The sequence below is a fragment of the Coenobita brevimanus genome, chromosome 99 (genome assembly GCF_032717465.1).
Source record: "Coenobita brevimanus isolate Jiangsu-jjx chromosome 99, ASM3271746v2, whole genome shotgun sequence".
NCBI classification, from domain to species: domain Eukaryota; kingdom Metazoa; phylum Arthropoda; class Malacostraca; order Decapoda; family Coenobitidae; genus Coenobita; species Coenobita brevimanus.
The window spans coordinates 8202625-8216490 of record NC_137052.1 but is presented as its reverse complement, the minus strand read 5'-3'; the positions used below and the strand labels follow the sequence as shown (position 1 = coordinate 8216490).

The 13866-nt window shown below is 47.0% G+C and overlaps 1 protein-coding gene across 1 annotated transcript; it reads left to right on the top strand.

The window, feature by feature from the left end:
- The first annotated feature begins 292 nt into the window (after nucleotides 1-292).
- LOC145414410 (uncharacterized) lies at nucleotides 293-13763 on the top strand. Its single transcript, XM_080283946.1, has 5 exons — nucleotides 293-2891; nucleotides 4189-4416; nucleotides 4635-4750; nucleotides 9947-10044; nucleotides 13571-13763. The coding sequence occupies exons 1-5, from the start codon at nucleotides 293-295 to the stop codon at nucleotides 13761-13763; spliced, it is 3234 nt and encodes a 1077-aa protein (XP_080140072.1).
- Nucleotides 13764-13866: the final 103 nt, after the last annotated feature.

The window sequence follows — 13866 nt, the reverse complement described above, 5'->3', positions numbered from 1 at the left end:
TCTCCTGGTTGAGGTGGGAGGCAGGGTCTTTCAGCGTTCAACTCGCCGTTGTGTACACCGAGCAGGAGTCCCATGGTGGTCAGTCGAATGTGCGGATGCAGTCAGGGCCCATCATTGAGCCTGGCACAAGTGGAGCCGCAACCCTTGCCTAGAACTGGGGCGCAAGTACCGTCAGATTAATGCCATCTGCTCCAGAACCATCAAGTTGGCAAAACGGCAAGCCTGGACCTCCTTCTGTGCCAGCCTTTCCTTCTCCACCTCCATGGCCCACACTTGGAGATTCTTATGGGCTATGTCAGGGCGCCCTACCACCCACACTTATCCACTCCGAAGGGATGGTCTGTGCCTGCTTGATGACCTGTCCAAGGCCGACTATCTGGCATCATTCTTCGACACCCAGTTTGGCCATCCATCTGCTTTGCCCTCTCCCACGGTGTACGAGGAGGTAATACAACGAAGCGTCTCTTCCCCTGCAACTGCTGGTCTAGACAATCTTGTCACTGCCTCAGAACTTGTCTCCGCCTTGTCTGCCCTTCGGACCGGCAGGGCGGCAGGCCCAGACTCGGTGACCAATGAATTCCTTCAGCGACTGACACCCAACCTGCAGGATTGCCTCCTTCACATTTATAATCGCAGCTGGAGCCAGGGGATATTCCCGGTGGAATGGAAGACCTCAATGCTGCTGCCTTTCCTCAAGCCAGGCAAGGACCCGACCAAGCCATCTTCGTACAGGCCCATCGCCCTTCTCTCGTGTGTAGGGAAACTGCTGGAGAGGATGGTGGCTCGTCGCCTGTCATGGTGGCTAGAATCTAGATCCCTTCTTAAAGAGGAACAATGTGGTTTTCGCCCATGCCGGGGCACCTTGGACATACTCTGCCAGCTGGAGTACCTGATCCATGACACGTACCGAAAGGGGCTATATATGCTGGCCCTTTTCGTGGACATCAAGGGGGCCTTTGACTCATCGCCACATACTGGCATCCTGTATAAGCTCTCCCGCCTTGGGGTCTCTGGTTCAGTGTTGGCGTGGTTTGTTAACTATCTTGATGGCAGGAGTTATGTCGTATCTGTTGGTGGGGCCATTTCCTGTCCTCGTCCCATCCGTAGAGGGGTGCCCCAAGGCTCAGTTCTCAGCCCCTTGCTTTTCAATGTTTTGATGTCAGACCTGCCCAACCATCCGGACGTCTCCACTTTGGTTTATGCAGATGACGTGACTATCATTAGCAGGGACACCACCATGGAAGGTGCACAGAGGAGACTTCAGGCGGCTGTCTCAACTCTAGAGGACTGGGTTCACCAATGGGATCTGGAGATCGGGGTGTCAAAGTGTGCCGTGATGGCCTTCACCTTGCGTCGCATGCCATCTCAGCCGGTGGTCAGGATAGGCACTGAATCTCCTCGTGTAGTCCGTACACACACCTTCTTGGGACTTCGTCTGGATGGGCCAGTCCTTACGTGGCGTCACCTCATAGAATACCTCCGAACATCCTGCGTCAAGAGGCTAGACGTCATGAAGAGTGTAGCAGGGTCTAAATGGGGTGCCAACCATGACCTGCTTTTAGGCTACTACCGTGCTGCCATCTTGGGAAAGATCAACTACGGGTGCTCAGTTTATGGTTCAGCATCCTCCACTCAGTTGCGAAAACTTGACCCGATACAAAACGCCGCCCTACGCATTGCCCTGGGCGCATTTTGTTCTTCCCCCGTGCTGTCCTTGCAGGCGGAGAGTGGTGTCCCTCCTCTACATGTCACCAGGTCGAAGCTCGTTTGCCGCCGCTACCAGGCCATACAACACTCCTCCCGCCACCACCCTCTACCGGTGCTCTTCGAGGAGGCGGGTGTCATTCTGTCACATCCTGCTTGTCCTGCGAAGTCCCGCCAGCCACTCTTGATCAGGGCTCTCTGGGCGTACAGGTCCCTCTCGCTGCCACCACCACTCCGTCAGCCCCTCCCCTCAGTGCCCCCAACACCGCCTTGGAGGGACCTCTCATCTCTAGTATCATTCTGCCTGTCAGAGTCTTTTGACAAATCTCAAGATGGACATCTAGCACCAGCATTGTACAGAGAGCTGTCGGACACGGTGTATGCGGGATACTTTGAAGTATTTACTGACGGTTCACACACCACAACACCCGCAGCATCTGTTGCGGCAATATACTTAGTGGACCTTTCTCTCTGCCAAACGTGGCGCTTGGCTGCACTTCATGATAGTGTCACGTCGGAACTTTTTGCCCTCTTCAAGGCCTTGGCCTTCATCAAGGCACATCTCCAACCCCAGAAGGTGGTCATTTATACAGACTGTCTGGCAGCATTGCACCTTATTGTGTCCCCCAAGGCACAGTCAGTGAGACATCTCCTCTATGAGATCCAGACCCTGCTGAGTCAACTTCTCCAGGAGAATTGGGTACTTCGCCTACAGTGGATACCATCTCATGTGGGCATTAGGGGCAACGAGATAGTTGACAGGGCTGCAAGGCTGGCTTTGACCTCAGCAGCAGTGGAGACTCTTCCACTTCAAGAGGCAACTTGTAGCAGGCTTCTGACGGTTGCTAGTGGAAAGGCCTGGGACTCAGAATTGGCAGCAGAGCTCCCCTCCTCCACCTTAGGGGCTTACCGCACAGACTCCTCTTGTCACCCTTGGGCCCGTTCCACTGCTCGTGCCTTGGACGTGGCACTCACCAGACTGCGCATTGGACACGTTGGTCTGGCGTCCCATCTCCACCGCTTACGCCTGGTGCCGGACCCTTACTGCCAGTGGTGCAGAGATCAAGAGGAAACAATTGCCCACTTTCTTTTGCACTGTCCAAGATTTCACTCCATGCGCACAGAATTGAGGGATCGTCTGTCTGTCTTAGGTGTACGAGACTTCACTCTGCCAGTACTCCTTGGAGGTGTGGGTCTGAACAGTCCCCTAAGGTATCCTGTCATTCGTTTGGTGTGTGTCTTCTTAAGGAAGTCCAGGCAACTGCATCGCATCTAGGCAAGACATCTGCTCCATAAGCCACCGGAAGGGCTCCTCCGACCCCCTCGGAAATGAAAGCCCTAACTCAACACCAAGAACCAAGACTGGGCCTCCCAACAACAACAAACAGACGAACACAAGCACGTGTGACGGTGTGGCTTACAGCAGAGCTCCATAGCATAAGTTTCAAAGGAATGGCTTCAACATCAAATACACTCGAAAAAGGCACACCACTGACCTAACGAACAAAATCTATGCCTTGTTCAGTTAGTAAAGCAAATTAAATATATTCTGAATAAGGATACTGGGAGCGTTACTCTGGGTAAGAAGAAAGCAGCGTGGGAGCGGGTCACGGAACAGTTTAACGCTGCCTTTCCCATGGACCAGACCAACAACACTCAGCAGATGAAGAGAGCATGGGAATATATAAGGCAAAGGTAAGCTATATATCACGGTATATTATTCTTAATGGCAAGGTATGCACATGATGAAAGGCTTTGGAAGTTTGGAGTATGCCAAGGCCTGTATTATTTTTTCGAGTCAGAACCTTGCCTTTGCTTTCCATGAGCAGTTTTTAGTATTTAGTGTAAGATAAGCAATCGTTATTTTACTGTATTTATCAGGTGAAATTCTTGGAGAGCATGTGACTTTGAAAGATAGAGTCCATTACTCATATAATGTATGTTGAGCATTCCATTATGAGTTCATTTTGACTTTTTTCTCTATTTTTTTTTCTTCATCAAGGGTTGAGGGGTGTTAGCACAATATCAGAATGTAATCAAATCTATCCTTCAATCAGGACATAAGGAACAAGGGTAAATATTTACAACAGTCAAGGTTACTTAACTCCACATTTCCAACAGCAGTAAAGATGAATAACCAATAATACTCAAAGAAATGCATCATCAGAAGACCCTTATATGAATATTTGCTGTAATTTTTTGCATTTCATTAACCTTCTTTCACACCAACTGATTTCACTGATGTTACAGTACGGTACTATACACATCTACAAGTCTTCTTGACCCAGTATTTCTTCCTTTGAATCTTCCTCTTTTATTTTCTTTGCTTTATTGTGATTGTCTTTGTGGAATTAAATATACTGTATATACACCCTAAATATAGATGTCACAAATCTACATACCTGCACACTTTCTAAAAATAATAACCACACATAATGCCATTGTGGAGAAAGCTTTACTGATTACTTCCTTGATTTGGCACAGTGAAGAAGGACCATGGCAAATTCATCAGGGAGTCACACAAAACTGGCGGCAGACCCCCACCTTCCCCTCCAAAGATGGACAAGCCGACTCTACTGTCAGAATCTGTCATAGCTCCTGACCTTGGTCCAGCAAAAAAAGTTCTTGACTCAGAGGACATTGTTGCTGGACTGGATACAACCTTGAAGGAGGATCCAGAGGGCGTACCTTTCCTAATTGCCTCTGATCAAGGTAAAGATAACTGTTGTTGTTGTAGAATGTGGTAAGCTGTGATTGAAATAGGCACGTAGCCTACCCAAAGTAGCTACTGATCATATCAAATACGTAGCTAACGAATAATCACGGTATGTTTTGATGCCAAGGATGGTTGCCTGCATGTGGTGGTAGTGTTATAACTGAGCAGCTTTGTTGAAAGGTTACATATGCATACCTATACACTATGTGTATAGCCTCTCTTACTTATGCTACTGAGAGCCTGGAAATGATTGCGGAGGAGAAAGGAGAAGGAATCGCAAGCAGCTTCAACAGAATTGCTACTGCTGTGGAACGGATGAATGAGGCTTTTGTAAGTAATTTAGAAAAAATCACAGAACACATGACCAAATGATAATGTTCTTGTCAACTTAAATGTAATATTATTTATGTTCAGTTGACTGGTGCACAGGCTCAATCTCATGTGATATTTAATGTGATATTTTTTGCAAATTCGTTTCGGATTGACTCTGTTGGATATGTTTATGTGAAGCTACAGTATGTGGTGAAAGTGTTTTGCGTATCAGGTAGAGCCAGAATTCTGGGGACTTGAATGATGAGTGAATGGAAACATGACCCATTGAACTGGGCATATTTGTGCTGTCTGGACTTTGCCACTCCTCATCCTGCGGGGAGGTCAGGATAATGATGATCTATCTATCTATCTATCTATAGCCCGACGCCCTAATCCCGCAAAGGGTGGCCACAGACAAAACGCCTCCAAGTCACTCTGTCACCCACCATTTGACTCCCCTCCCCCCAACTCACCCCCCCCTCCCTCATATACCTCTCCACCTCATCCTCGGTCTACCCCTCCCTCTCCCTCTCTCCACCTCACCTACATACACCCTCTTAGTCAGTCTTTCATTCTCCATTCTCTCCACATGATGATTTGGGTAATTAGTCACTTTAATGTCATGACTTCTTCATGAGTAAGCCAACTTTAATGATAAATTTGACAATTTGTAGTAACTCTAATTTCCTAGTTTTAAACCAAATTCAGCAAAATTTAATGTGATACTTGTTTAACCTAAGTTACCTCTGTGATCTAGTTTGTGGTAAAGTCAACTAACTTCTCTGTGAGATGTAACTGAAAGTACAATACTGTATAGGAATATAAAAATAAGAAAAATTATTGCTGTTCCCTATTTATTTCTGTCTCCTTAACATTTCATTAGCAATATCAGTATTAAAAACAAAAATCTGCACTAAGATCTGGGGAAGATTCCTCCCAGTAATTATCTACCATACTTATTGAATGTTAACCACTGTCTTTCAGGGGGTTTCAGCACACACTATCAACTCATTGAAAAGTAGCCGCTGTGGCTCACAACATGACTTAGCACCCTTAAACATACTCTTCATGGCATTCAACAACTTCCCACTTACTCCATAATAATATTCCTAACACTTCCCGCATTCCTTGTCCACATTCCTCTACTTAATTCCTCTATTAGGACCACCTTCTTATTAGCTCCTGCCGTTTTTATTGATCACGTAGTGCATTTCTATTTGGCTGAACAATAACCATATCATTTTGTGTCTCAAGTGGTTCTGCAGGGTTGTCCTCATTATCTATGATAGGGATTCTTCTGTTTATTGCCATATTATGGAGTACAGCACAACCCATAATGATGACTTTAGAACCTGGCAGTTTGGTGCGCATTGGAATGTTCAGGCACCCATACCTGCTCTTCCAGACACCAAAAGCGTGCTCAATGACATTTCTGGTGCGTACGTGTACAGCATTATAGCATCACTCACTCTCACTGTCTGGTGATTCGATGGGATTAGTAAAAACCTGGTGCAGGCATATCCACTACCCCCAAGAAGGTGCCCAGAGTACTGTCCCTCCTCAAACCTGGTGTATATAAGCGAGTTTTCAAAAATTCTCGCATCATGAGTTGACCCTGGCCAGCTACACACAATATTTGTGAATTTCAATTTGGCATCGCATACCCCTTGAACATTCATAGACATGAAGCATTTTCTACAACAGTATACTTCAGCATTTTCCCCTCCAGGGCTCTGAATTTTAATATGCGTCCCATCTATACAGCCAATGACACTTTGCATCCTAGCAATATAAAAAAACTCTGCAGAAAGAGTGGCTTCCTTTTCTGGACGTGGAAAATGAATGTGGTGTGGTACCTCCCGTGCTATTGCTATAGCAATTCTCTTCAGGAACTTACATACAGAAGCAGTGGACATTTCAGTACAATCACCAACTGTTATCTGGAAAGTCCCGCTTGCCATGTACAGCAGTGCCGCAAGAAGTTGTACGTGCAGAGGCACACCACATCCTGTAAGAATGGAGAAAAATCAAGGGGGGTAAGGTGCCCAATACGTATACACCTTATCCAATAGGTACGCACTGGGCATTTAAAAATGTATACACAGAATTTGACAATATTTTGAATTTCAAAGTCAGTCTCCTATTGATCCTTAACCCCTCCCCTAAAATATACCAGTATTTACAAAACCTATTCCTATTCCTTACTAAGATAACCAAATGAGAGGAAAGAAAGGTGAAGGAAAACTGCCATTTCTTACGAAAAGCTAAGTGGGTCTGTTTTTGTTGTTGTGGTTACTTTACACCTTACTTATTTTTATTTCTTTCTGTTTGCAGGTTGATTTAGGCAAGAAACATGCCAGAACCTAGAATAAGATCTGCATAGAAATGAATAATGAAAGAGGGACGGGGGTGCGTTAGTATTGGACAGGGCTGGGGCGCCTAGACCAATACGTACGCATCTTTTCAAGTGGCTGCCAGAGAGACGTAACTCAGAGCGTGTGAAAATCTAATGCCTTCTCTATTGCTAGGGACAACATGGGTCACTTTCCTTTGAAAATGCAAGAGTACCATCTCACTCAAATTACCCCATGACTGGTCCGAAACATACACACTGCGAGATGCCCTATGTGTACGCGCGTACATAAAGGGCACCATGCAATGCGTACCTATTGATCTATGAAAAAAAAAAAAAAAAAAAGACTATATATTGACAGTATTAATTTTTCAGAGTAAAGTAAGTAAGTAATAAGAACTAGCACCAAGCCCACGAGGACTATATGGCACTAAAACCGATGTATAAAAATGACGGGTATGCTATGGTGCACTAAAAGCAAAGGGGAAGGCGGGGTAGACACTAAATGTGAGGCAAGATAGGGTTTGAGATAGGAAGCGCATGAGGTGTGTGATGGAAAACACAGGGGATTCACCAAGAAGATCGGCTTAGGTAGGGGGACGTCCAAGGGAGTAAAGGAACGGGAGAGTCCGTCTGGCATGGCGTGGAACCAAGGGCAATCAAGAAAAAGATGATGGACCGTGAGTGGAACCTGGCAACACTAACAGGTCGGAGGAGTGCCTCCTGACATTAGAAAGCCATGTGTGATACGCATGTGACCATGGCACAGACGGGCTAGAGCAGTTTCCCAACGCCTGTTGCGATGAGAGGACGACTGCCAGGGAGTGACAGTATGTGTGATGGAGCGGAGTTTGTTATCAGTTGTAGATGTCCATTCTGCTTGCCACCGTTGGCCAAGGAGACGGGTAACAATCGGGAAATAATCAGTTGCTGGGATAGGCCGAGGTGTGACAGAGAGATAGGTGACAGCTGTACGTGCCAGGCAATCAACCCTCTCATTACCCGGTATCCCAACATGTCTTGGGACCCAACAGAAGGAGACAGACTTCAATCTGGTGGTAATACGGAACAACCATTCCTGTATCTCCAACACTAGCGGGTTGCTGTCCGGGACAGACTGAATACCATGTAGTGTACTAAGAGAATCTGTGAAAATAACAAAAGTGTGTAAACTGGAACGGTATATAACACGAAGGGCCAGTAAAATGGCCAGCAGTTCGGCAGTGAAAATACTGGTAACTGGTGGAAGGTGGATCTGATAGGTATGGTCTGGGAAAAGAACAGCAAAACCCGAGCCCACAGAAGACTTGGAGCCGTCTATGTACACTGGGGTCGCTGAGGAGTGACAACGCATATGATCCATAAAAAGACTATAGAGTTCATGTGGGGTGGAAGAGGACTTTGGGCAGGAGAGCAGGGCATCACAAACAATAGGGCGAGGAAGAAGCCAAGGCGGAAACATAGAATCTCTGAGAGGGAGAACAGAAATAGCAGGGAAAGAAAGGGATGCAAGTAAGTTGAAGACCCTACAAGGAAAAGATGAAGCTAATGAGGGCTGAAAAGGAGGGGAGAGGTGCGTAACAGAGGAAGGGAAACCTGCAGATGGGTGTTGAAGAAGGCGAATGTGGTAACGGAGAGTTAGCTTGTCACGTCTGGAGGACAGAGCGGGTATACCCAACTCAACATACAGGCTCGTAACCGGGGTGGAGCGAAAAGCACCCAACGCCAGACACAAACCATGATGTTGAACAGAATCTAGGTGCTGAAGGGAGGAAGATGAGGCAGATGCATAAACCTGACAGCCATAATCAATCATTGACAAAACTAAGACAGTATGGAGACGGAGCAGAGTTGTACGGTCTGCACCCCAGGACATATGACTAAGAGTTTGTAATAACCGAAGTCTGAGGGAAGCAGAGGTCTTAAGGGAAGTGAGATGGGGGGACCAAGTCAGTCGAGAATCAAAGACAAGGCCAAGGAAAGGGACTGATAATCGATATGGCAGGGGGGTACCATATAGTGTAAGAGGGTATTGAGGGACTGATTGAAGTGTCGTAAAAGTTATAGGACAGGATTTCGTGGGGGAGAGTTTAAAGCCATGATCCATGGCCCACCCTGCAGCGGCATCTATAGCTGATTGAAGCAGGGCTCGTAAGGCCAAGACATCCACTCCAATGGCATATAGCAAAATCATCTACTCGTACATACAATGAAGCATGAACACCATGTGGGAGAGATGAAACGATATCATTTACTGCAAGGATAAAAAAAGTAGTGCTAAGCACACATCCCTGTGGGACATCCTCATGCTGTACATAAGACCGGGATAAGACATTCTGAAGGTGTACACAGAAGGTCCGGTTATAAAGAAAGTTCTGTAAGAAGACCCCCATATTGCCTTTAAAGAGTGTTGTAGAACACGGAGAATGTTATACCTGCAGATCGTATCATAGGCCTTTTCGAGATAAAAAAACACAGCTATGACCATCTTTGAGTTAGTGAAGGCTTGTTGGACGAAGGTTGCTAGCCTCATCAGGGGACCTAGGGTACTCCACCCCTTGCGGTACCCATATTGTAAGGGCGAGATCGCACCACGTGATTCTAAATGCCACCTTAGGCGAGAGTTTACCATACGTTCCATCAGTTTCCATAGACAGCTAACAAGAGCAATAGGGCGATAATCTCCAGGTGACGACCCAGATTTGCCAGGTTTAAGGAATGGTAGGAGGTAGGCCTGTCTCCATTCATTAGGGAAGTTTCCAGTGGACCATATAGTATTATATATTCTAAGCAGAAAGTGAAGGGCCGGCTGGGACAGATGTTTTATCATGTTGTAGTATACACCATCAGTTCCCTCACAGGTAGAACTGCAAGCAGTTAGAGCAGCTTTGAGTTCTGAGCTGGAGGAAGGGGCATTGTACGCCGCATCTGACGACAGTGTGAACTGTAGGGGCGTCCGGTCTGAACGTCTTTTGGTTGTTAAAAATGTAGGGGGGAGATGGGACCCACTGCTAATCTGACTAAAATGATAACCCAGAAGATTGGCAACCTGAAAAACATCGCCTATGGCTCCATCATTGGTGGTGACGACTGGAGTCGGGGTTTGTGACCGTTTACCCACTATTTTCCTGATGCGGGACCATATCCGTGGAATGGGTGTGTCTGAGACAATAGTAGAGACATAAGACATCCAGCTGTCCTTTTTTGCTCGACAGATTGTTCGGCGAAGGAGAGCATTGGCTTGCTGAAAAAGTATAAATGCTTGGACCTCCAACACAGTGCCCCTTTTTCTACGGAAGCTCTTCCACCTGGCCCTCTTGACCCGGAGGGCTGAATTGCATTGGTTATTCCACCATGGCACACATTTTGATGACATGGGACGGGAGGTACGCGGAATAGAGGCTCGGGCAGCCGTACGGAGGAAGGCACGGAAACAGGAAAGAATAGCAGTTGGATCATGGTAGAGCGGAAGAGGAGTGGGAGGAACAGCATGGGACGTAAAGGTTGTCCAATCTGCCCTATCAAAATGCTATCGAGGAGGGCTGGGGACCGGATAGTATGATGTGGGGGTTAGGAGAATTGGAAAATGGTCCGTGGCACAGTAATCATTCAAGACCGACCAAGTGAAGTCCAAGGAAAGCGTTGGGGTGCAGACGGACAGGTCAATGGCAGAGAAAGTTCGAGTACGGTTGTCAAAATGGGTTGGGGAATCAGTGTTAAAAATGTATAAATCATGGGCAAGGAGGAAATCCTCCAAGGAGCACCCATGTGCTATTAAAACAGATTCACCCCAGAAGGGGTTCCAACAGTTAAAATCACCTAAAAGCAGGATAGGAGGGGGAAGGTCAGATAAAAGTTGATCGAGATCAGTAAAACTGATGGGCACTGAAGGGAAGAGATATAGTGAGACCACTTTAATCCACCGTGATAGAAACACTCTGGCGAAGGTACATTTGATAGTAGTCGTAATCGAAAGGGTTTGAAAAGGAATGTCAACATGTATCGGGAGACAGGTATCATACTGGGAATGTGGTAGACTCTGATATGAATAAGACGGAATGGGGGGAGGGGGGTAGTGAGGCGTGTCTCTTGTAAGCAGAGAATTGGGGGATTATATTAAGAAATTAAAAACCGGTGGTCTGGCTGATGTGTGGTAAAACTGCGGACATTCCATTGTATGATGGGAGCCATTGTGTAAAATAAAAACTAATAACTGTTTGGAAGAACGAAGTCTGGTTGGGAAGTTTGCGGTGGGCCATAAGACTATGTATGTTACTAAAACTTTAAAACACCAAATAAAAGTAAAACCTAAAAGAGAAATAATGTCTAGGAAAGATAAAAGGAAATTAATACTAAAGATAAAAAATAACACACAGGAAGTAAAATATAAATACATAGGAAATAAAATAAATTACACTAGGAGTAAAATATAGTACACTGGAAGTAAAATATATTACAGAATAATAAATCATCGAGTTGTTACGATTGTAGGAATAGGGTTAGAAGGTGGAATTGGTGAACGAGCAGGACGGTCACCATAGCCTGGAAGCATGGGGAGAGATAGAGGGAATGGATTACTGGAAGTAGAAGAGGAGGGGGGTAAAGAGGAGGAGGAGACAGAAGGTGAAGGAGGGAGAGGAGTAGGAGGGAGGTCAGGTGGCACAGGATGAACTTCAACAGAGTGGGTGGAAGGAGAGGGTACAGCATTGTCTGCTGAATCTGGCATAAAATGTAATCCATAATCTTGGGGATCGTTTCACTGTCGTCATCTCCAGAGGGTTTTGTGCAACAATTTGCCGGCTGTGGAGTAGTCCGGGGACGTGGCTGAGGAGACTGCTGAGATGTAGACTTTGATGCGGGAGAGTGTATCGATCGAGAGGGTCGGGTATTCGTTGCACGAACTTACGAGCCGGAGAAGCAGGATGATGGACAGGAAAGGTTTTAGAGTCTGACACAATGGGTTGTCTGCGCTTACCACTAGAGGAGGATGGGGGTCGGATGGTACGTTGGGCCAGAGACAGAATTGGAGTGAGAGGAGGGACGAGGTTGGGAATGAGGGGAAGGATGAGGAGAGGGAATAGGTAAAGAAAGGGATGAAGGGGAGGTAGGGGTAGAGGAATCTAAAACAAAGAAAGAATTAGAGACAGGAACAAGAGGAGTCTGTAAGGGGGGGATTGAGGTAGAAAGGGGTTTAGGTAGAGAGAAGAAAGAGGTGGAAATAGGAGTGCTAGGAGGAAGAGAAGAGGAGACAAGAGTTACAGGAGTAGGTACAGAGTGAGAGGTGGGAAGGTGAGAGGAGAGAGATGAAGAGGGGACAGATGCAAAAGGGAAAGAAGAAATAGTTCTGGGATTAGAAGTTATTACGGAAGGAGGACGGGCTACACGTACATAAGTAACACTAGGGTGATGACCGAGACTGCGAACTCTGCAACGAGCCTCACGTAGGGAAAGGCCAGTTTTTCAGTGGACACTAGACACTTCTGCTTCAAAGAGGTAGGCAGGACAATGTCGGTAGGAGGCAGAATGGTCACCTTGACAATTTGGGAAGCATCGGATGATGGAAATGCAGTCTGAGGTGGTATGACTGGCCAGTGCACAGTTGGCGCAGACTGCGGATGATCTTTAGTACTTGGCTGGATGGCCAAAGCGCCAACAAGATGTGCACTGACGAGGAATTGGAATATATTCGCGTACTGGGAGAACAGTGCCTCCAATGATGACTGTGGGAGGCAGATCGCAAGAGGTAAAAACTATTTTAACAATATTAGCAGGCTCTTGGCATCGTCCACGAGGAGGAATTGTATAGCAATGAACTGAACGAATTGGATGATGTTGTTCCGATAGGATTGGTTCAATATCATTAGTACAATCAGGGAAAGCCCTATGGCCGAAGGACATTGAAGATGGTAAACGTACAGTGCCTGTGGTAGAATTGAGCTGGATGTCTGGGGACGCGGAGATGGGTTGTTCTGCATTATTGACCAGGGATGTAGCCTTCTCGGCTTGGGCAGCACTGTGAACGACAAGGAGGTGGGAACCATTTGGACGGGCCGAGAAGGTGACATCCCTGCCTACTTGTCGAATGAGATAGAGGTGGAGTAAGAGGTCGTCGGTCGTGTCGTATACGTTGAAAATTTTTGCCCATGTCTGCGTACCGAAAATTGAGGAGGTGAGGGAAGGGGCAGGGATATAGGAAGAAGGACGAGGTCGGGAGAGGGAAACAGAGGACATGGAAGGATTAGAGGCAGGAGGTGAAGGAGGAAGGTAGGGATGAAGTGTGACGATAGTAGAAGCGCTGACTGAAGTAGACGGAGCAGAAGCTTGAAGAGTGGAAGACACAGTAGGCGAGGCGGATGGGGTGTTTAATACAATCGAATGTGTAGAAGGAGGGGAAGAGATCGAGGCCATAGTTGAAAGGGGGTCTTGGGTCGTCACCATAATCGGGTGAGAAGAAGTAACTGTATCCATGTAATGTGAATTGGTAGACTTCACCCCCCACCCCCCCCCACCTACCACGGAGCCCAACGAGGGGAGGCTGATGTTGGGTTCAACTCACCCAACAGCCCCAGGGACGGCGGGAGAGGTATACGCAGACATGGGTTGGTGTGGGGTGGCAGCCACGGACCAATGCGGTGCCCAGCAAACAGTGCCCGCATGACCCTAGCCGAGGTTGACTGAGTCAATACACAGCCAGCCAATTTGCCCGGCGGGGCCACACTGGACCACCCGTCTTACCCCAACCCCCGTACCAAAGAAGCGTGTTGCCCACCACAGGGAACTA